General features: G+C 34.5%; 1 protein-coding gene and 1 long non-coding RNA gene across 9 annotated transcripts in view; one reads left to right on the forward strand and one right to left on the reverse strand.

Annotated features, from left to right (window-relative positions):
• The window catches only part of LOC141376432 (uncharacterized), a 251,223-nt gene extending 245,000 nt beyond the window's left edge, over nucleotides 1–6,223 (reverse strand). For all 5 annotated transcript variants that reach the window (XR_012386473.1, XR_012386472.1, XR_012386468.1 and 2 more), the window contains exon 1: nucleotides 5,903–6,223. This is a non-coding gene — a long non-coding RNA (uncharacterized lncRNA). The remainder of the gene's footprint in view (nucleotides 1–5,902) is intronic.
• smyd4 (SET and MYND domain containing 4) lies at nucleotides 5,276–17,200 on the forward strand. 4 transcript variants are annotated; one of them, XM_073914166.1, is made up of 10 exons: nucleotides 5,276–5,491; nucleotides 5,926–6,070; nucleotides 7,577–7,666; nucleotides 7,763–8,714; nucleotides 10,510–10,770; nucleotides 10,856–11,028; nucleotides 13,649–13,784; nucleotides 13,871–13,987; nucleotides 16,785–16,908; nucleotides 16,999–17,196. In XM_073914166.1, exons 1-10 carry the CDS (start codon nucleotides 5,358–5,360, stop codon nucleotides 17,123–17,125), a joined length of 2,259 nt encoding a protein of 752 aa, XP_073770267.1. In that variant the 5' UTR covers nucleotides 5,276–5,357; the 3' UTR covers nucleotides 17,126–17,196.
• Nucleotides 17,201–23,175: the final 5,975 nt, after the last annotated feature.

Here is a 23,175-nt window from a genome sequence, read left to right on the forward strand (position 1 = left end):
CTTTGTAATTTACAACTAAGAAGCAAACTTCATTCAAGCAAGGATTAGTAAAATCAGGAATCAGAGTTATTTTTTAATCTAAATATTAAGACAAGTGCATTTAAAATTGCACAAATTAGGTTATAAGCAGTGTTCATTACTAATCAAAAACTGTTTAAAAAAATTTATAACACAATTTACTAAACTTTATGAAACATGATTTTTTTTGTCCGTGTATCATCCAGTGATTTGAATATTTAATTTGGTCTAGAAAATGAGTTTGTTTATTCTAGGCACCAAAAAAAAAAAAAAAAAAAAAAAAAAAAAAAAAAAAGTTCATCTGTTATCCTGTTTTCAACTCAAAATGGACAGTAAATACACACAAAAAGCAAAAATTATATAAATGAAGTTGGGAAAAGGCAATAAAACCAGTGATCTTTGGCAAATGTGGCATTTCCTGATCTACAGTATAGCCAACATTTCAATAAACAAGTTTAGAGTCAAGTTTGACACCTAAGAAAACTGTTTATATTAGTATTTATTTATTAGACACTAGTCTAATATCTTTTATAACCATAACTAGTAAACATTCTTATTTGACTAGTCAGTTTTGCTTTATTAATCATCGTATGTTATGAATAGTCCAAGTGGAAGAATCGATTTAGGCTTGGGCCGGTTTAAGATTCTGATGGTATGATAACCTTAAATAAAAATATCACGGTTTCACAGTATCATGGTTTTGTGATTACTGCTCCAAAATATATTCTTTTTAAATTTCTGGGTAAAAAAATAAAACTTTTCCCTTTTGAAAATAATATATTGAATTTTTTGAAACATTTATAATATAGTGGGACAGTAAACATATCAGGCTAAATAATGAAAATTAATCATTGACTTCTGCTCTCTTCATTACTTTCAAAAACACAGACTTCTCTACAATTTAAAATGACATATTTTCTGCTGAATATACTGTTGTCTGAAAAAAAAAAAAAAAAAAAAAAAAAAAGCTAATCATAAACATACCTTAGGAACAATATTACAGAATTTTGGCAGTTTTAAAACCTTCACTAAATATGTACTAGTATCTTTTAAATAAGTTATAGTATACATTTCATAAGTACTAGTAGCTATTGAACAATCATTAGTACCTATTAAATATATTCTAGTATCTAATGAACAAGTACTAGTATCTATTAATTAGGTACTAGTGCATCATTAATAGATAATAGTACCTAACGATTAACCACTAGTGCATAAAATATGTATTAGGCTCAGCGGGAATACATATAGTCAACACTGAACAGATGATCTCAATGACAGATTTCATAGAAATCAATAGAAAAAAAATTGTAATGTATTATAAGTAACAACAGAATAGTTACTGGTTACTATTAAGAAAAGTACTAGTATTTAATAAATAAGAGCTAGAATCTATTTAATAAAAATTAGTATCTAATGAATAAATACTACCTATTTAATAGATACTAGCATCTAATGAATGAGTACTAGTATCAAATAAAAACGAACTAGTCTAATAATCAAACAGTAACATATATTTAAAAAGCACATCTAAACGATAGACACTAGTATGTAATGAATAAAGCACGAGTGGTGTCTAATGAAAAAGCATTGGTATCTAATAATAATAATAATAATAATAATAATAATAATAATAATAATTCCTTACACTTATTTAGTGCTTTTCTGGGCATTCAAAGCGCTTTACACTTTGGGGGAATCTCCTCATTCACCACCAGTGTGCAGCATCCACCTGGATGATGCGACGGCAGCCATATTCTAATGAATAAGTACTAGTATCTAATGAATAAACACTATCATCTAATGAATAAGTACTAGTACTTAAATGAAAAAGATACTAGTATCTAAAAAAACACTTGCACCCTTAAAATAAATACTAGTACATGTTCGATTAAAATGTCAAAACAAACATAGGGTTTCCTGGAGAGGAGAAGTATCCAAAGCTCATCAGCTGGTCACAGGGGTACCTCAGGGATCTGTTCTTGATCCCCTACTATTTTCTATTAACACCACATCCCTGGGAACCATCATCCAATCACATGGTTTTTTTCATTGTTATGCCGATGACGCACAGCTCTCTTTCATTTCATCAAAATGACCAAATGGTGGCTGCAAAGTTCTCACCATACCTGGAGGATATCTCGGCTTGTCACTCCACAAATCACTCCATATATATTATATTAAGAAGAGGGGAAAAAACACTGAATTTATTAAAGTGTGCTTCACACAGGTGAGCTTGACAAACCCCCTATAGAAACACTCCTCTTACAAAAAAAAAAAAAAAAAAAAAAAAAAAAAACTCCACCTCCATACTCTAGCACTTAATTGCCTCTTCTTGTCTAAATGTAAATGTACTACATATTTAGTTGACTATTCGGCACTTGGAAAACGAATTGTGGAGTTGACTGAAGCTGAAATCAATTTGTTTGCTTTTTTGAACAAACAAAGAGAAAATGCCTGAATAAAAACAGTTTTGACTTGACAAACCCCCTATAGAAACACTTACAAAAAAAAAAAAAAAAAAACACTCCACCTCCATACTCTAGCACTTAATTGCCTCTTCTTGTCTAAATGTAAATGTACTTCATATTTAGTTGACTAATCGGCACTTGGAAAACGAATTGTGAAGTTGACTGAAGCTGAAATCAATTTGTTTGCTTTTTTGAACAAAGAGAAAATGCCTGAATAAAAACAGTTTTGACTTTGATCCCCCCCAATCTTGAGGTTGGTCTGGCTGCAGACTCTGAGCTGCATTCAATGTGGTTTAAAGGCACTGACCTATCTCCCTAACCCTACCCCTCACAGTGACGTCACTTGCTCCATTGAGTGCATGGTGTCTGACATTGCAACTTTAAGCGATGCGATCTCAGCTTGCATCATTAAGACTACATTTAGATATTATTGCTCACGTTTCATTTTCCAGAACAGACTGAATAACATGGAAGACATACAAAACAATCTATACTTAATATTCCTATCATTTGTGGCATAAGACATTATTGGATTTACAATGTATTTTGGATATCACCAGAAATCTACCCATACAACTTAAAACCGGAGCACCCAGAGGAAACCAGAACATGCAACTCATCACAGAAATGTCAACTGACCCAGCTGGGAGACGAACCAGCGACCTTCTTGTTGTGAGCCGACAGTGCTAACCACTGAGCCACCATGTCTCCAGCTGAATTGATTTTATCCAATTTAAAAAAAGAAATCATGACAAATATAGCCAAATAAGGAAGATGGTTAAATATTTAAACACTCCATGTTCTTGAAAAACATTTCACCCACAAGCAACAACAAACGACAGTCACAAAAAAACAAGATCATACAAGCCTTAGATCACAGGGTGCAGCAACAGCAGTTGTTGAGACAAACATGAAACACAACAGCAGTTATAAAGAAATAAAGCACATGTATGAGAAGCATTGATCGTCCCACAGGACCTCGCAGAAGCAGCTGCTTTACAGACACAATACAACATTAATATTCATATGCAGACATGGGAACGCTTCTTAAAAGTTATGAACACAATCCTTTATCACTAGGATTAATCTGATGATACAACCAAGCTCAAAATAATAGAAAAGCGGCCTAATTAACATGAAAACTCTGTTATATACTGTAGCATTTAAATATGTGCTATAAGATACAGCACATTTAATGCCATTTTCTTCCTTGTGGCACAAGAAATATGGGAGCTCAAATAATGCTTTTCTTGTTTGTTGTTGTTGACTAGTGGGAATCATTTCCATGTAAATTCTGGAAATTAATAGTCTCTCACAAATATCATACAGCAGTTCTCCTTTCACAGATGCAGATTTGTTTCATCAAAAAATAAATTGCTCTTTCTTCTCTGTGCAATTTCATGCAGCAAACCAAACAACAGACACATTAACCTTGCAAATCCTTTAAATCCTTATGAAGGAGATTCTGATTTTAATAAACATTTCTGTGACATTAATTAAACAGTGCATTTATATAAAAAAAATCTCTTTTTAAATCTGCAGTTACTTAATGTGAATGCATTGCATTGGGGCCGCTGGAGAAAGTTGAATGCAGGTTATCTCAAAACAGTCATTATATTTACCTAGAGATTCTAATGAACAGCCAATGAAGTCCCAAGAGATCTTGACCAACCACAGAGATAATAAAAGAACTAAACCAGAGGCGACAACAGAGTCAAATGTCGGGACCATTTTTGTCAAGTGCCTGTATAAAACATGGATTGTTAAGTAGAACAACGTCACCATCTACTGGGGATCTTAATGCACCATAATTTCAAGAGATTCTCAATGCATTTCTGACATCAAAATAGACATACATATCATGTGTTGAGGAACAAACCGAAAATAATCCAGTTAATGAATAAATCACTCAAATATCATTACCAAAATTATTTAAAATGAGAAACCATTAATAATACTTTACCGAAAACAAATGTTTACACTGTAAAAATTGACAAAAACATTTTTTATGTTTCTTTTACATGTTTTAATAAAGTTAATCAGGTTTCAACTATATTTTTAGTTTATACAAAAATGTAATATAATATTTTAGTCAATTTGATTAATGTAAGTTTAAATAAAAATGCAAGTCAGCAATGTAATGTAATTTTCATTTAATGCCATATTCGCAACAAATGCTATTTTTATGGCAAGAACATTTCAATAATAAATATATATTTACAGACAAATGAATGAATACATAAATTAAATAAGATTTTTAGTGTTAATATATGACAAAAAAAAAAAAAAAACGTTTTGTGGAGTTAAACACAAAAAAGCATATGGGCTAATCTTGTATGCCCAATATGACATCTGTCAAAAATAAGTTGATCAAGTCTAGTCTTAAAATGTCTACTACTGTTTGAGATGTATACACACACACACACAATAATAATAATAATAATAATAATAATAATAATAATAATAATAAACAACAACAACAACGCATAACAGTTCAGAATTAAGAAGACAAAACAAACAAAAATAAAATGCATATTTAACATAAAGTACCTTTCACCAAGGTGGCCCAGGAAGGAATACTAATTAAATAAAAAAGGTGCATAATTTAAAAAAATCTGACCTAAAAAGTTAATTAAAAAAATCTAAGCGTACTAAAACCACCCGACTTGTCGTGATGACCGCAAGAAAACATCAAAAACATTCCAGTCTATGATGCTTTTTAATATTTTAAATTATGAGAACAGTGCTTTTATTTTGGAAATTGATAAAAGCTCCAACCGGAAGTCAAGTTGTTGTTGTGAAATTTAAAGTGTTGGAGGGCTTCGTACTTTTCGCTTGTGTGTTAACAGTTATTTGAGTGGGTTTTGAATGGATCTGCCCTGCCAAGATTGGGTTTGTCATGTCGAGCAGAAATGGGCTGAACTGAGATCTGAAGAAACTGAGCGTTTCAGCCTTCTGACTGATATAGATGCCATATTCAACTACGGGCTGTCACTAATATGGTCAGTCTGTTGCACTGTGGAGATGTTTATAAATTAATTAAAATGATGTTTGATAGCATAAAAATGAACCTCTATTTTTACGTAAATGCTGCAGGAATTACTGTTTCAGCTGTTCAATTAAAGTGACACCAATGTCAATCTAACGTTACAGTTTAGCAAGAAGTAGCATCACATGTTTCCAAGTAAGTTAAATAAATAACGTTAAATATTCCACCTTTTTTCCGGATTTGTCCATATCTCAGTCCGGAGGATCTCAACACTGTCCAAAATCTCAAAGAAGTTAATTTACTTATTAACCTCCCTATTTAGTAGTTGTGGATTCAGTTGTTCAGTGACATTCTAGCAAGTTTAGCATGTAAGTTAGTAGCATTTCGTCATATGTTTCTATGTAAAAATAAATATGCCACCTACGTTTTCGGATTTGTCCATATCAGTCCAGAGGATCTCAACATTCTGTCCAGAATCTCAGAGAAGTTTTCCGTCAAAAAGTCTCCTGAAACAGCTTCTGAGTTTAGACAGCAAGGCAACCTCAGCTTCAAAGTCAAGGATTACCCCGCAGCAGTGCTTCATTACTCCAAGGTACGAAAAAACGGCATATCTACTATGTATAATTTTCGTATTTATTATATCCTGAGTTGTGTTATCCTGCTTATTTATTTAGGCATGGTTAAAATCGCGTTACATTTGCTTTAAATGCATGTTTGCTATCACGTTTTGCTTTAAGTCGACGTTAATTAATTGCAATGGCACCTATCATTAATATATCGTCATAGCAACAGTTTATCAACCAATGGCGTGAGTTTGGGGCCCGAGGTTTGAGGGCATAGACTTTTTTTTTTTTTTAATTAGGATAACTTAGTTCACCCAAAGCTGAAAATAATGTCAGCCTTTACTCACATTTAGCTGGTTTCAAACATGTCTATCTTACTATTTTCTGTTGGGCACAAAATAATATGTTTAGAAGAAAACTGAAAACCTGTTTAAGTACACATGAAATCAAAATTAACGATATTGATTTTATTATCTAACATTGCTAGTTTTGTGTCGAACAATTGATCTGTACATGTTATTAAGAAAGAAAAAATGCCATATAAATCAAAAATTAAAATCTTAAGCACTTCCTGCTTGTTTTTAGTAAAATTCTCAAATAGCCATTGTCTGAGGTATAAGGCGTGGCTAACATACTCAACCATCCCCCTTTAATTGTCAGTTTTGACAGCGCTATGTCAACGAACAGAAATGGTGAGGAAGAGGTGTCTGTTGTCTCTAACCTATTCCTGATCTTTCCAAATGAAAATGTCTACTTTACAACATCCAATCAGCCACACCCATTTTTTTCTCATTTAATATTCTACTTCTCTAGAAACTGTCACAATACAAAAATAAAATGGTTGCAGCTTCAGGTTCATATGGACTTTAACATTTACTTTCATAGTGTTCGTTTTTCCTGCTATAGAAGTTAATGGTTAACGTTTTTAGCTTCTTAAATATATTTATGAAGAAACTTAGAAACATGAGGGTGAGTAAATTTTCATTTTTGGGCGCATGATTTCGTAAGGTCTAGCAAGTTTAAAGTTAAGTAGTCTGAAGCTGCGGTCACACAGCACTTTTCGCCCCGTAGACTTCCATTCATACGCACCCGAATGCGACAGATCGGAAACACCAGCTCATGCAACAAGTTTTTAAGTTCGCTGTGTTCTTAATCGAACATCAAAACATGACCTCTCTGGACAGAAATGTAAAATATGAACCAATTGCTCAATTTTTAAAATGTCTGATCATCTTGTTTAATCCCGCCCCTTTTCGCAGTGCCCTACAACAGAAACAGTCACGGTATGACTTTTATTAGACTGTATTTGTAGACCAGTATGAGATTTGATTAATATTGAAATAAGAAACCGTCCATGTTTTTAAATCCTATGAGATGAAAGCAATACTGCAAACATATTGTCAATAAAATTAGCTAATGTAGTTCAATAAACTATGATTTTTGAGTTGCACTGTTATTATTATTAATCAAATTTGATTTCGAATAACATTAGGTTTGGTGTGCATAGTATAATTTGTCTCTTTTGAATGTTTCAGGGTGTTTGCCATGCTGACAAGAATACAGATGAGCTCTCCTTGTGCTATGCTAACCGTTCTGCTGCCCTATTTTACCAAGGCCTCTACCAAGTGGGAGTCTGCTTCATGCTCTACATCAAATAATCTATATTTTTTAAGCATTCATCACACAACCGAAACATTTAAATGAGTATTTCTTTATTTTAGGCATGTCTTGAAGACATCAGGCGTTCTCTGGAGGCCGGTTACCCAAGCCACCTGCAGGACAAACTACAAACTAGACAAACCGCCTGCCAGAATCAGCTAAGAAAAGCTGAAAAACCCAACATACCACACACAGATCATCAATTATCACCATGCCAGAAGACTGTAAACTCTACTGGTCATCTTTCAGATGGTGTATCTGTTTATTTCAGCTCGGACAAAGGTCGCCACATGTTAGTCATGGAGAATAAACCAGCTGGAGAAGTGGTGCTGGAAGATGAAGCTTACTGTTCTGTCCTTATACCAGCTAACATATTTAATACAGGAACCAATAAGGCGGTAGAGACATTTGGTACTGAAGATCGACATTGTCACCACTGCCTCAGCCAGTCACTGAGTTTTGTGCCCTGTCCAAAGTGTAGTTACGCTCGATATTGTGGAGAGAGCTGTCAGAAAGATGCATGGGATCAATGGCACCAGTGGGAATGTCCAGTTGGAGCTGATCTGCTGGCCATTGGGGTTTTGGGACATTTAGCACTAAGAGTGGTCCTTAAAGCAGGACAAACTGAAGTCCAAATGGGGATTAAAAACACAAAAGACCATGTGACCACTTATAAAAATGATTCACCAGTCCAGTTGAGTCTCGGAGGGGACTGTGGAAAAAGTTTAGACCATACAGACTGTTTTCATGGCAGCTCATACATGGGCATCTATAGCCTTTTACCGCATGTGGCACAACACTCACCTGCTTCACGCTTCTTAATGGCCATCACCATGGCGGTGATTTACGGGAAGCTTCAAGGCGGACCTCCACCAAACAAGTGGATGTCCTTCAAAGACGAAGGAGTTAAAGCAAGCTGGCAGCCTGAGATGAGCATGCTGGGAGCCACAGCTCTGAGGCACATGATGCAGCTAAGGTGTAATGCTCAAGCAATCACTGCTGTTAGGGTCAAAGGTAGGTCTGGACTCTCATTTGAAACTTTGAAAATGTAAAATCTTATTATTTTTCCCGTCAGCTTTTGTTTATTTGCTATCATTTTTAGATTTGTCAGCATTTTTGATGATTTTCACCTAAATTTATCAGCTTGCAGAATAATTTCTGCTCCGAATATACAGTATGACCATAATATCAGGGTGTTTACGGGGTCTTCAAATTAAAACAGAATTTTAGGCCTTAAAAAGTCTTAAATTCATGGAAATATTGATTTGTAGGTCTTAAATCATTTTAAGCCAGTCTTAATTTTACCAGTCTTGATTTTACTCAATTTAGCAAAAATTATTCAAATCATCAACAATCTATCTCAATAAAACAATTAACAAAGTTATATTTATAACTAATATTATAATAGCTAATATAATAATTAAGCTAATCTAATAAAAATTAGTTTAAAAAGTTCTCCATGTATTTATAGACCATATAGTTGGAAGACGCTGACCTAGATAGACTGTTGCATGTGCATACATTTAATTAGTGTATTATAGTTTTTAAAGAGCTTAGTAGTGTTAAAAAATATATGTCTATGTATACAACTAGAGCTTGTTTGCTTGTTTGGCAGATTATGTAAAATATGTGACTAGGGAATAACTTTTTTTTTTTGATGGGACAAGTAAAAAAAATCCACTAGTCTAACTAGGCCATTAGAAAAATATAGCATGTAGACCTGTATAAGTCAAAATTATCATTCATAATGGTCTTAAAAAGGTCTTTAAAAGTCTTAAATTTGACCTGGTGATGGCTGTAAAAACCCTATATATATATATAAAAGTCAAAACAGAGAAACCAAGCTTCTGCTTTTAAACAAAAAATGTGTTCATGTTATATTAGCACTTGAATGCAAATACGTTTTTGACACAATTGAGACAAGAAAATTGAAAAAAGTTGTATTTTCAAGATATGTAGTATGTAACACACACACACACAAACACACACTATGGCTGCACAAAGTTAAAAAATAACTGACATTGCAATATTTGTTTTACTGTGATATATATTAAGACATTTCACAAGATGACTATTTGGAAAGAATTCATATTTTTACTTTGAGATGATTTTGCAGTGCATCTGCATTAAATATACAAAATTATACAAAAATAGAACAAATCGGATATAAATTAAAACAGTACATCATATCTTACTTCTTATTTTGAAAGATACTAGTATTCAAAGTGCAATTTAAAGGCTTTACTAGGTTGTTATGTTATATATCACTGTATGAGGGCAGCACGGTGGCTCAGTAGTTAGCACTGTCGCCTCACAGAAAGAAGGTCGCTGGTTTGAGCCTCATCTGGGTCAGTTGGCATTTCTGTATTGAGTTTGCATGTTCTCCCCGGGTTCCCGTGGGTTTCCTCCAGGTGCTCTGGTTTCCCCCACAGTCTAAAGACGTGCGTTATAGGTGAAGGGCATCTGCTGTGTAAAACATATGCTGGATATTTCACTGTGGATTATTTCACTGTGGCCATGATTAAGTAGCCAAAAGAAAGTTGTAAAGCGTTGTAAAGTTATGCAATATACTTTTTCTCTGATCGCCTTATATTTTACTTCCAGGATACCCAGAAGTCCTTAAACTCATTCAGGACATAGGGCTAGGGCTTCCCATATTGTAATTCATCAAAAACACGGATTGTCGTTAAAAAAAAAAAAAAAAATCACCAGTGGCAGGGAAGCATTGTCTTTTAATTGACAAAATAGTCAATAGTGGAGAAAGAGCTAATATATTTGATTATTAAATTTGTTTTCTCATTTCTTGCAGAAGAAAGTGGCATGGCTGTTCAGTCCAGCAGTGAAATCCGTATTGCCACAGCTATATTCCCTGTGCTCAGCCTGCTTAACCACTCCTGCAGTCCAAACACAAGCATCTCCTTCACTACAGGATTTCAGCCTGACCCACATAATCAGTTGGGCTGTTCTGAAGGTCACTTTGACCATCCCAAGGGCTCTCGGTCTGGTGTGACGGTCACTGTACGTGCTTCAAAAGACCTCACTGCAGGACAGGAGATTCTGCACTGTTATGGTATTGTGTGATCATGGAAATTTTGATTTAGTTTTGATGGAGGCTCATGTAGGTTTGCTTTTATAATGTCATTATTTCATCACAGGCCCTCACCGTAGCAGAATGGAGGTGAAGGAGCGTCAGCGCCTCCTGCTGGAGCAGTACTTTTTCCAGTGTGTATGTCAGGCCTGTCAGAGAGATCTGTCAGAAGGAAGCCCGAATGCAAAAGAACACACAGCACCAGGGATGAAGTGTGTGAAATGTGGAAAGCCTCTTCAGGTAAACATTTTCAGAAAGGTCTAACTCAGGGGTGCCCAAACTTTTTCATGTGAAGGGCCAAAAACCAAATATCATTGAGAGCTGTAAGCCGAAGGTAAATATATCAAACTATTACATTAAAGTTGTCATGGATAATTTCCAGGTTTTTACTTAATATTTCAAAATAAATAGAAAATATTACTTTAAATCATATTACCTAATGCAGTATATATATATATATATATATATATATATATATATATATATATATATATATATATATTTTTTTTTTTTTTTTTTTTTGTAATTATAACTTATTACAACAAAAACATAAACAATTACATTTATAACAGTAGAGTTCAGTACTGAATACACTAGTCAAGCAGAATCTGCCTTTGCTTTTATTCGCTCACTGATGTCTCTGCATTGTCTTCTATTGGTTTGTACATTTAAGATAAACTCTGATTCATTTCAAACATTTAATTGAAACATTTAATTTCAGTTAGTTTTTTGTAGCTAAGCAATCAAAACACTATATTAAATTAGAAATGACAGAGATGGGTTTTTTTACCATCCCCATCATTCTCCTTCTCTTCTCAGATAGGATGGTGGGCCAAATCAAAGGTTACCATGGGCCAACTTTTTGGCCTGCGGGCCCTAGCCTCTCTGGTCTAACTGATCATTTAGAACAAGAGTGTCCCAATTTTGCTCCTGGAAGATGAAGTCTAATGAAGTTTTGAAGTCACACGTGTTTTCTAGTGAATCTAAAGCTTTGATTAGCTGATTTATTCATTCATTCATTTTCTTGTCGGCTTAGTCCCTTTATTAATCCGGGGTCGCCACAGCGGAATGTACGGCCAACATATCCAGCAAGTTTTTACGCAGCGGATGCCCTTCCAGCCGCAACCCATCTCTGGGAAACATCCACACACACACTCATACACTACGGACAATTTAGCCTACCCAATTCACCTGTGGGACTGTGGGGGAAACCGGAGCACCCGGAGAAAACCCACACGAAGGCAGGGAGAACATGCAAACTACACACAGAAACGCCAACTGAACCGAGGTTCGAACCAGCGACCTTCTTGCTGTGAGGCGACAGCACTACCTACTGCGCCACTGCCTCGCCCTTTAGATGATTTAAGCGTGTATAATTATGTTAGAAGCTAAACTTCGGTTTGAACATTTGTGGCATCTGTTAGTTGTACCTTGTTTAAACAATCTAAAATGACTAGGCAGATCCTGGATCTTTTAATCTTGATAACTGATCTCTGACTAATTTGACTCTTCAAACATGTTTGTAAATTAGATTAAAATATCTGGATGAAGTGATCTGAGATTGCTGCATTATACACATCTCGATAGACTATATATACAGGCTTCACACTTTCATTTGTCAAGAGTATAGTCTTTAACAATTTATTTAGCTTTACCTTTAGAGCGGATTTTCTTCAGGATAGTATTCATGTTTTCTTTATCCCATGCAATAATGCACAACTGGATGTTTAAATAAATTTAGAATTTTGATATTTGAGAAGAAGCTGCATCAAGTCACCCACACTTTAGCTCTCAACATATGTATGTGTCCCTTAATTATATAATTATTCCTTCAACAATTAAATCTCTGAATGAGAACAATGGCCATGTCGAAGATCATACACTCTCAGTAATTGAACTAAACTGGGGTGGTACCTTTTTAAAGTATGTGCTTCTAGATCTTTAAAGTACATATTAGTACCTAAAGTGTAAATATTAGTCTCTAAAAATTACAAAAATGTACAACCATGGGAATATGTGTACCTTTTTACAAAGTGTGTATTACATAACAGATTTTAAATACTTTAAAAAAATGTATAAAATAAAATTAAAATAAAATTAATTTTTTTTTTATAGACCATTTTGAGGGATGTAAAACATAACAATCGTCCTAATGTATTTTCTGTATTGGATTTTGAATTTCCATAGTTTCCGAGAACCCAAAAAGGTCCAAATACTACTAAATAATGTTATGGCAGCCGTTTAAGCATTAGCATCTGATTAAATTGCATCTTGTTACAGTTATAAAGTAGTTTAGTAACAAGCAGGAAATGTTCAGGGCTAACAACATCACCACATTGAATCAAATCAAATCACTTTTATTGTCACATCATCATCAGCAGGACGTGTGCTATGATGAGTGAAAAGCTTAGGTGCTGGCTCCAGACAGTGCAAAATACAGCCAGTGCAAATACAACGACGTATAAACAACAAAATACAACAGCATACTCCCCCCAAAAAATTGCAGAGTTGACAGCGATATGTACAATTAATATGTGTACCCATAGCTGTAGGCAGTATTGTTTTAAGTATGGATCAGTTAAAGTGCAGTGCATGCTACATATTGATGGTGTGCAGTAAGGGGAAATGGTCTATATATAATTTTCAATATTGTTATTTTCCCTAGTTTAATAGAGAACTCTTGGATAAAATATTCAGCATTTGGTGCAGCATATATATTCTTTCATTATCACCTTGACTTGAAATGACACAATCTAATCTGGTTATAAGAAATAAGGCTGCTCGTATGAAGAACTGACCCCTGATGTACAAGCTTCAGTGTTTATATTGATGTTTTGAATGACTGTTCTATATATTTCAGTCCCATACGGATGGATACACATGCTCTTGGTCATCCTGTGGTCATCAGATCAGCAGTGCTGATGTCCAAAACAGACTTCAGGGTTTTCAGCTTCTTTTGGATGAAGCTGTTCATCTCATGGAGCAAGACAGATTGAGTACTGCCTCAATATGAATCACAATTTTCTTTGCATTAGGGTGAGATGGATATTCATAAATACACAATGTGTTCCATGTCTTGCAGATGAGGCCTTACACATCCTCCAATCAGCTTTTTCTCAGGCAAACAGTATCCTGACTGAGACTCATCCTTTCCAAGGAGAGCTAGCAGATGCTCTGGCTCGGCTGTACGCCAGCACAGGTGAGAAGAACAGCCGGATCTAACTTGTTTCATAAAGGCATGGTACACCAAATTTATTTACACCTAAATGGTTCATTGTACATTTACATTTTTCATGAGTTCATTTAGCAGACACTTTTATTTGTTCTTCACTTAAAGGCAAAAAAAAAAGTTTGAAAAGGCTGAGTGAAGGTATACTGTTTTCAAACACCTCAACACCCTTGTGCATAAATGGAATGGCAGTACACCGAAAGAAAGATGTGGGTCAGATCAGGGACGTTGCTAGACATAAAGCTCTACTGGGGCACAGCACCTCCTCCTCCAAATAAAACAATAAAAATATATATAAAAAAAAAATGTATATATATATATATATATATATATATATATATATATATATATATATATATGTGTGTATGTGTGTGTGTGTGTGTGTGTGTGTGTGTGTGTGTGTGTATATATATATATATATATATATATATATATATATATATGTATATATATATATGTCAGAATTATTAGCCCCCCTAAATTATTAGACCGCTTGTTTATTTTTTATAATATATTTTAATATATAGTTTATTTTTTGTATATTTTAATAATTCTGACTTCAACTGTGTATATATATATATATATATATATATATATATATATATATATATATATATATATATATACTCCTATAAAGATACATTTTCAGCTATCTATAATTTTCTTATTTTTTTAAGCTGTCTTGCCTTTTATTTTATTTTAGTCTGCTTGAGTTAGGTTCTAATAATTCTTTATTTAAGTAAGTTTTAATTTTTTGCTTTTTTGCATTAAAAATATTACTAATAATTCTGAGAGTAATTATTAAATAATTCTAATGATTATACATGTTTTTATTTAAACAACTAAATTTATAAACAAAATACTCATAAATAAATACAAATTATCCATGTAAATACAGTATTGTAATCAGTAAAATGCACTTATGTAACTTAATAGAAAAATGTAGCAAATAAATAAAATCTATTTTTTCAACAGTATAAATTGAGACCTTACAAAAGAAAACAGATTCTAACTTGGACATTTAATGTTCCATGACATCTAAACAATGTAACCTCCCTGTCCTGAACAACAAAAACAGAATATTAAGAATAATTAAAAAATTACACAATCAAAACCTCATTAGGCACTTGTGACCCTCATCAAAATCTCACTCCAACCACGAAACCAAATTATGCAAACCTGGATTATCACACCACACGCACTGACCTGTGCTGTTTTATATATAATCTAAAACTAAAGAATATATAATTATAAATAAATAGCAGTACTATTGTTATTATTCATTCATTCATTTTCTTGTTAGCTTAGTCCCTTTGTTAATCCGGGGTCACCACAGCGGAATGAACCGCCCTATTGTTATTATACAATTGTTATTCTAAATAAAATAACAGAAATTAATCCTGAATGTATCTGGAAAACAATCTAAAAGACACAACTGGAGTGATGCTAAGATAATTTAAGAAATCTTTTGCATGGATATTAATTTTATTAGAATGAAGTTCTATAGACAGTTCAACAGAATACAAAAAAAATTACCAATTCTGCTTCATACCAAAATAATCTATCAGAAGCCATGCAGTATAAATAAGATCACCATCATATTAGTTAAACTTTGGTTTGTTGACTTGCAAAACTCACTGCATGCCGATTTCAAAATGCATGATACTTTTTCGGCGTGCATGTTCGATGGGTGTGAGGCGCGCGGTATGTTTTTTTTCTGCGCACATGCTCCGTTTGCTTTTTGATTGAACTACATTGCTTTCAGCAGCGTTGGTTCGGTTGCACATAGTGAACAACATCTTTACTCTGAGATTACCACTCTTAATAAATACACTTGCATATAATGTAAATCATATATCAAAGCATTTACTGGGGCACTGGTGTTTTTTTTTTTATTGGGGCACGTGCCCCAGTAAATGGGGTCCAGCGATGCCCCTGGGTCAGACACTCAATCAGTTTTTGATACATATATTTTATTGGAAGATCCTTGTTTTTGGAACGAATTTGATATCATTAGTAGCTTAATTTTTATGCATTTTTGTTGCTCAATTATTTATAGAATAAACAAGAAGATTAAATAAATGTGAGCGACGTGAATGAAGTGTGTTCAAAACAAGACTCAGTACCATGCCTCTGCGGCCAGATCAGAAGGCCAATTTTATATACCGAGAAGACCACACCATCTTTGTTGTCTATTTGCCGTGGACAGACAAATTGGTGCCATTGGTGTGTATACTTTTATAAAAAGATGTGATGTAATGATATGCGCTTCTCATCTAGTATATGACCCCCTCAGAGTCTTTGAAATCTTTTTGCGAGTGGATATATTCATTTTAATTTGTGTTCGGAAGATGAACAAAAGTGTCTCAAGAGTTTGAAATGACGTAAGCTTAAGTAAATAACAACATAATTTTAACTGTTTGGGTTATTTTAAGGTAAAATTAAGGGGTACTGTAGGTTTAGGGATAACACCTAGTTATTAATCCCTTTATATGATGTCGTTTATACTTGCAGAGTAAGTGCATGCAAAACGGGACTTACAGGCTACAGAGTTTAAAGTAGGGAGACAATCTAATCCAAATATTTGATTTGACTATAATTGGTTGAAACTCAAGGTTTGCACGTTAAGCTTAATTTACTTTTAATTGAATTGACTCTCTCTGTGATTTCCAGAGCCTTTAGATCTATAAAACGTCCCACTGACAGGCGTTTACCCCTAAACATAGGTATAATTTTAATAAAAGTTTTCTAAATGTTTTTGTAACAGGTGAATGGAGTCTGGCTGCATCTCATCTGAAGCGCAGTCTTGTTGCCATTCAGGCTCAGTTTGGAGAGGACAGCATTGAGCTGGGTCGACAGCTTTTTAAATTAGCTCAGCTACATTTTAACGGGTAATAGTTTAACACGTCAAGCTCTTTCTGATGAGATTTCAGCACCAATTTCTTTATACTCTAGCATCACTTTTTTTTCTTTGACAGAAGGGATGGTGTTGCGTCTCTCTCTGTGATTCCCAGAGCCCGAAGGCTGCTCTCTCTCCACTGCAGCCCTCGCTGTGAAGAACTGCAGGAACTGAGTGAAATGGAGCACTGTCTTCAAGGGCTGCTATGAAACAATGACTGAAAACTGACAAGCTTCTTTTTCTGATATACTGTGTGTAAAGTAGGATTAAAAAACATAAATTAACTGTGTGATGTGCTATTTTATTAAAGTTCTTGGTGCCCAAGCTATATCTCTCTCTCTCTCTCTCTCTCTCTCTCTCTCTCTCTCTCTCTCTCTCTCTCTATATATATATATATATATATATATATATATATATATACATACACATTTTTTAAAATAGTTTAAATTATTTAATTAGGACAGTAAGGTCTGACTTTGCTTTGACAAGTCTTGTCACTTAACAGAAATAATGTACATCTGAATGGCAATGGAATTTGGAAAGAAAGCGTTCCTGCAGGACTACTAGAGTTCATCAAGATTCTTTGGATTCATCTTCAAAGTCTTCTCCATCTTACCTCAGACATGCTCAATAATGTTCATGTCTGGTGACTGGGCTGGCCAATCCTGGAGCACCTTGACCTTCTTTGCTTTCAGGAACTTTGATGTGGAGGCTGAAGTATGAGAAGGAGCGCTATCCTGCTGAAGAATTTGCCCTCTTCTGTGGTTTTTAATCTAATGGGCAGCACAAATGTCTTGATACCTCAGGCTGTGGATGTTGCTATTCACTCTGTAGATCTCTCGCACGCCCCCATATTGAATGTAACCCACAAACCATGATTTTTTTCTTCACCAAACTTGACTGTTTTCTATGAAAATCTTGGGGCCATGCAGGTTCCAATAGGTCTTCTGCAGTATTGGGATGCAGTTCAACAGATGATTTATGATAAAAATCTACCTTCTGCCACTTTTGCTAATGATCAACTAGAAGTCAAGTTATTTGTTGCTTCTAAAACTGGGATCGACGACAAGACTTTGTGTTTTATATATATATATATATATATATATATATATATATATATATATATATATATATATATATATATATATATATATATGAAAAAGAAAGAAGATTATTATGCAAGAAAAAAATATGTAAAATGTTCAATTAAAATGACCGATGACATATTTGTAATTACAATATGTTTTATGATTTTATCTATTAAAAAGTGTATTAAACAACATCAACACATGTAAATGGGAGATTCAATTCAATAAAAAAAAGTCCCTGTCCTTTCTCAATAATTTCAGTATTACAATATATATAAATATACAAGAATTTCACGTAAAAAGCTAATATTTGGGGTCATTTTAGCTTGAAAACAGTTTGCTGGGCCACTAGATGGCGGTCTTTGACAAACATGAATGAAATGCGTGTGAGACGTGAAGCGAATTACCAACATTAATGTCACTCACTGGAATAAATAAGATTACATTTGTTTTAATGTGTAACTCTTGACTGCTCAGAAACAGTACAATTGAATGAATCCCACACACATTTATGTATAATGCCATGAAAATTTCATAAGCTTTCACTTAATAGACTTCTCTGTCAGCAATGATTTGTCAAGAAAAGATACACATTTATTCATCCTTAGACCATCTAAGTTGGTAACTTTTGGTCAAACGATTTTTGTAGCTGCGATCCTTTCTTATTAATGCAAGCCTGCTAGGTACCAACCAGGGTGCGAATTACAGGGAGGGGGGTCTGACCCCCAATTAACGCTTGATCTCCCCTGAAGCACATCTAAAAATGGTGTACAGGGGTCTGCCCTTTAACAGTTAAGAAATAGTTTGCTCTGATCTGTATCTTAAATACTATCAATTATTAAAATAATAGATAACTTAAATATACATTTGATTACCCCTATAATGGTTCATACCATCGTGAATGCAAGCTCACTGCAAATATTAGTAGTTGAGGTTTGAATTGCAGTTTAAGGTTTGAAACGGCAAATCTACAGCATCAATAGACAGCGTAAGTGTTCACAAAACATATTTCTCGTAAAATAGGCATTTGTAGGTGTCCGTAAAACTAGATAGTTTGTATTTTATTATACTCTTGCTCGCACAAATAAGTTAAAAAGTAAAATTAAAGTGGTCATGGTCGTCCGTTAATTGGTGCAGGAATGCAAACCTACACTGTGTAACGTTATTTAATGTCAAATGTCATTGAGAACCACTCAATATCTCTCAACACACTAAAGACATAATAACAAGTTTGATTAATAAATTAGATGTAATTGAATTAAATATATAAATTTGGTTAATTGAGGCATATATTACCGTACATAATCGAAAATCTTGACCCCCCTCAACCGTCAATGTAGTATTCGCACCCTGCTACTTAACCAGTCAAACAATACGTTGAGGTTGTAAACATCGTTTGTGAGGCTGTGGATCTTGGATAATAATGCTGTGAATAATTTTCAGTTTCCTGCACACATTGATTGTTTTGCTTCACAGGAGCCACGGATGTGTTTGGTCTGTGGCCCAACGTTAAGTTACATGTATTTTTTTTCTTTTTGATTTTCCAATAGATGTTGACTTGTATTAAATGAATCTCTAAGGACCACTATTTCAGCTAATAATCTTCAGTTGTACTCGATAAGGCAAACAAAACAAAAAAAAAGATCACATAGGCCTATGTTGGATTGTCTGAGGGTAAGTAAATTAAAAGCAATATTTTTGTAGGGTGTAAACAGTTTGGAGAAAACAGTATATGCTGTTAAAGTCGGTTCTTAAAGTACATGCAACTTATAATTACTTTAATAAAGCTGAGACATTACTTTAGCAATATTTCTTACTTACTATTTCTTACTTCTGTTGCCTCACATTAAGAAGGTCACTGGTTTGAGCCTCGGCTGGTTCATTTGGCATTTCTGTGTGGAGTTTGCATGTTCTCTTTGGGTTTCCTCCGGGTGCTCCGGGTTCCCCTACATTCATGCGCTATAGGTGAATTGGGTAAGCTAAATTGTCTGTAGTGTACAGTATGTGTGTGAATGAGAGTGTATGAGTGTTTCTCAGTGATGGATTGCAGCTGGAAAGGCATCCACTGTGTAAAACATGTGCTGGATAAGTTGGCGGTTCATTCCACTGTAGCAACCCCTGATTAAGCCTAAAGAAAATGAATGAATGAAGTATTTTAGCAGCAGATAAATCTACTCTCTTGCAGGTTTGTTCAATAATCCAGTAGAGGCCATTGATGCCATTGACAGGTTGGGTTGCTAATGGACTCGTAATAGAGCATAACCCACGGGACCATCTCTGTGCACAAGAAATGAAACCCACTTCTCTAAACTTCACCTTTAAAACCAATGACAGCCTGTAAAGGAGAACTGCAGCCAGTTGATTTAGCAGTTTCATTTGTCTCTCAGTTTTTTCGATACTCTTTTTAGAAATGTGTTTTTATTTTCCAGTGGTTGGTTTGAGCCTCTGGTCAAAGTTCTTGCGTCGGTAAATCTGTTTAACAGTCAGGGGATAATGTGATTATATATCTCAGGAGAGCAGACACTGTGGTGTGTGTGTGTGTAGTGTGTGTGTGTGTGTGTTCATGACCTCATGTTGACATTCAGGGCCATTCAGACTCTCAGCAGGCTGATAATCAGCACGACTCAATGTGTGACCTCCATGTAAGAAATAACTTTTTATGCTTAAGGGCACATTTATGGTAGTTTAATAGAAAGGGATTAAAATTTAATACCTTGAGAGATAAATGAAAAGATTTAAGTGCTTATATGAAGTATCTTTTATATACAGAAAATACGATTCAAAAACTTACTAGTACAGTGCTGAGATTAATGGGTTATGGGTGTGTGTGTGTGTGTGTGTGTGTGTGTGTGTGTGTGTGTGTGTGTGTGTGTGTGTGTGTGTGTGTTATGGGTCAATTAAAGTTCATTTTTGTTCCTAAAAGGTCCCTAGCTCACATAGAATAGTTCTCTTTTTTATTTAGCAGCAAACATAAGCAATAAGCAATAATAAGCTGAAAAGAAAATGAATGAATAAAAATAGTATTATAATTTTCCTTTGGCTTAGTCCCTTTATTCATCAGGGGTTGCCACAGCGGAATGAACCACCGACTTACGTTTGGAGAACATGCAAACACAGAAATGCCAAGTGAACTAGCCTGGACTCGAACCTGCTGTGAGGCGACAGTGCTAAGCACTGAGCCACTGTGTCGTCTAAGAAAATGGTATCAGATTTAGTTGATATCATTCTAAAGTTTACAGTATTCAAAGTCTAGTCTTGTAATTTTATATTATTTATTTAAAATTAGCACACCTTTGATTTTATTGGCAAATCTTATTGATATTAATATTTAACTAGTTGATATTTTAAGTAACATTTATTTGTCAACAATATCAATTGGCCAATGTAGTGTAATTATTTACAAAGTAACTAGTTTCTGTACCTAAAAATGACCTTAAAATGAGAAACCTTTACTTTGCTTTTTCCACAGATAAGTAATTTCATTACAGTACTGTAACTAGTTACTTTGTAAATAATAACACACAATGGTCAGGATGATGTTTTAAAGGGCACCTATTTTACCTCTTTTTTAAGATTTAAGATAAGTCTTTTGTGTCTCCAGAATGTGGGCTCTATTTTGACAATCCAGGTCCAAAGTGCAAAGCGATGGGCGCAAAAGCATTAAGGGCATGTCCGAATCCACTTTTGCTATTTTAAGGATGGAAGAATCCGCTTTGCGCCGTGGCGCATGGTCTAACAGGGTGGAGCTTATTCTCTTAATGAGTTATAGGTGTGTGTATGATAGTAGTTCGCCCCGCCCACCGTTCCCATATGCCTGTCAGAGTATGCTTTAATCTCTGCCTCGGATGCGTCAGATAAACAGCACAGTGACAGACATAAAGCAAGCAGATTTTATGTAAGGTTTGTGAGAAATACTACAGTAAGAACTTTCCCAATGATTATTTGATGTATTTGTTGTGGAGTTAATTTAAGCCTTTTTACAATGATGAATCACACACAAAGTTCACGCACATACATAGCGCCCGCGTCCCTGATTTAAAGTCCACAAACCAAGATTGAAGCATATTCTTTTATAATTGTACTGACATGTGGCTGAGGTGATAAAGTAAAGACAGTAGAATTGCTGTAATTAATTACAAACACATTTTAAAAACATTTTAAACTTGTAAAACTCTCTCTTGATCATATTTAATGATGATTGATGATCACAGTGAGCTGAGCAGATCTTTTAATCCAGTTGCTTTGCGCACATCCTGTCTTGTTGATATGATTATATGTGTTACTACAGAGACATGTTAATACGCAGCTGTCAATCAATTCAATGGGCGGCAAAACCGCACTCCTACATCACGTTGTGGGAGGCCTCAAAATGGGAGGGATTTGGATCATATTTTAATGTCAGGAAACTTAAAAAAGAGACTTATTGTCTTTATATCACCCCAATATGACTGTGGACACACTATACCTACACACAGTTCTGTCCAACAAGCTTCCAAAAGATGATTTTCATGATAGGTGCTCTTTAAATGGCCAAAAAATAAATAGATAAATAACTCCAAGAATCACAGCTGGGGAACTGCAGAAGTTTATAAATGTTATCTGCAGAACTACAATCTGAAATTCCTTACATCAACACAAATTACTTGAAACGGTTTCAGGAAAAAAGCTTTGACTCATCCCGTTCATTCAGATTTCTGCTATAGTACTTTGAGAACAAGATAAATTCATTTCTTCTGAGTTTTCTTTGCTGATGTTAATGTAGAGAGGGTCAGTGCTATTGGAGGGTTTCTGTATCTGACGGAGGTGCAGCAGAAATGAGCAGCTCACTTCAGATCAGATGGCTTTATCCATCTCCTCAGGCGTTTGTATTCAACCTGACGTTGTCTGTGCCGATTAAACACAACTGAGCAATGGAAAGTGTGTCCTCGATTCCAGTGTGCTGTGCTTAATGCTGACGTGGATGAATTAAACAACAAACATCAGCCCTAAACTGAACTGATAACTTAAACACTTAAAGGTAATGCAGTTCCTAGAAATATAACAAACTTTCTATGCCATTTTATTCATTTAAAGTATTACACTACTGCAGGTATGTAGAATAAAAAGCTTTAAAAGCACATTTTAATAAAACAGCCTTAAACAGATGTACTGTTTTAGTGTTTTCTGTTTTT

The sequence above is a fragment of the Danio rerio genome, chromosome 10 (genome assembly GCF_049306965.1).
Source record: "Danio rerio strain Tuebingen ecotype United States chromosome 10, GRCz12tu, whole genome shotgun sequence".
Lineage (NCBI taxonomy): Eukaryota > Metazoa > Chordata > Actinopteri > Cypriniformes > Danionidae > Danio > Danio rerio.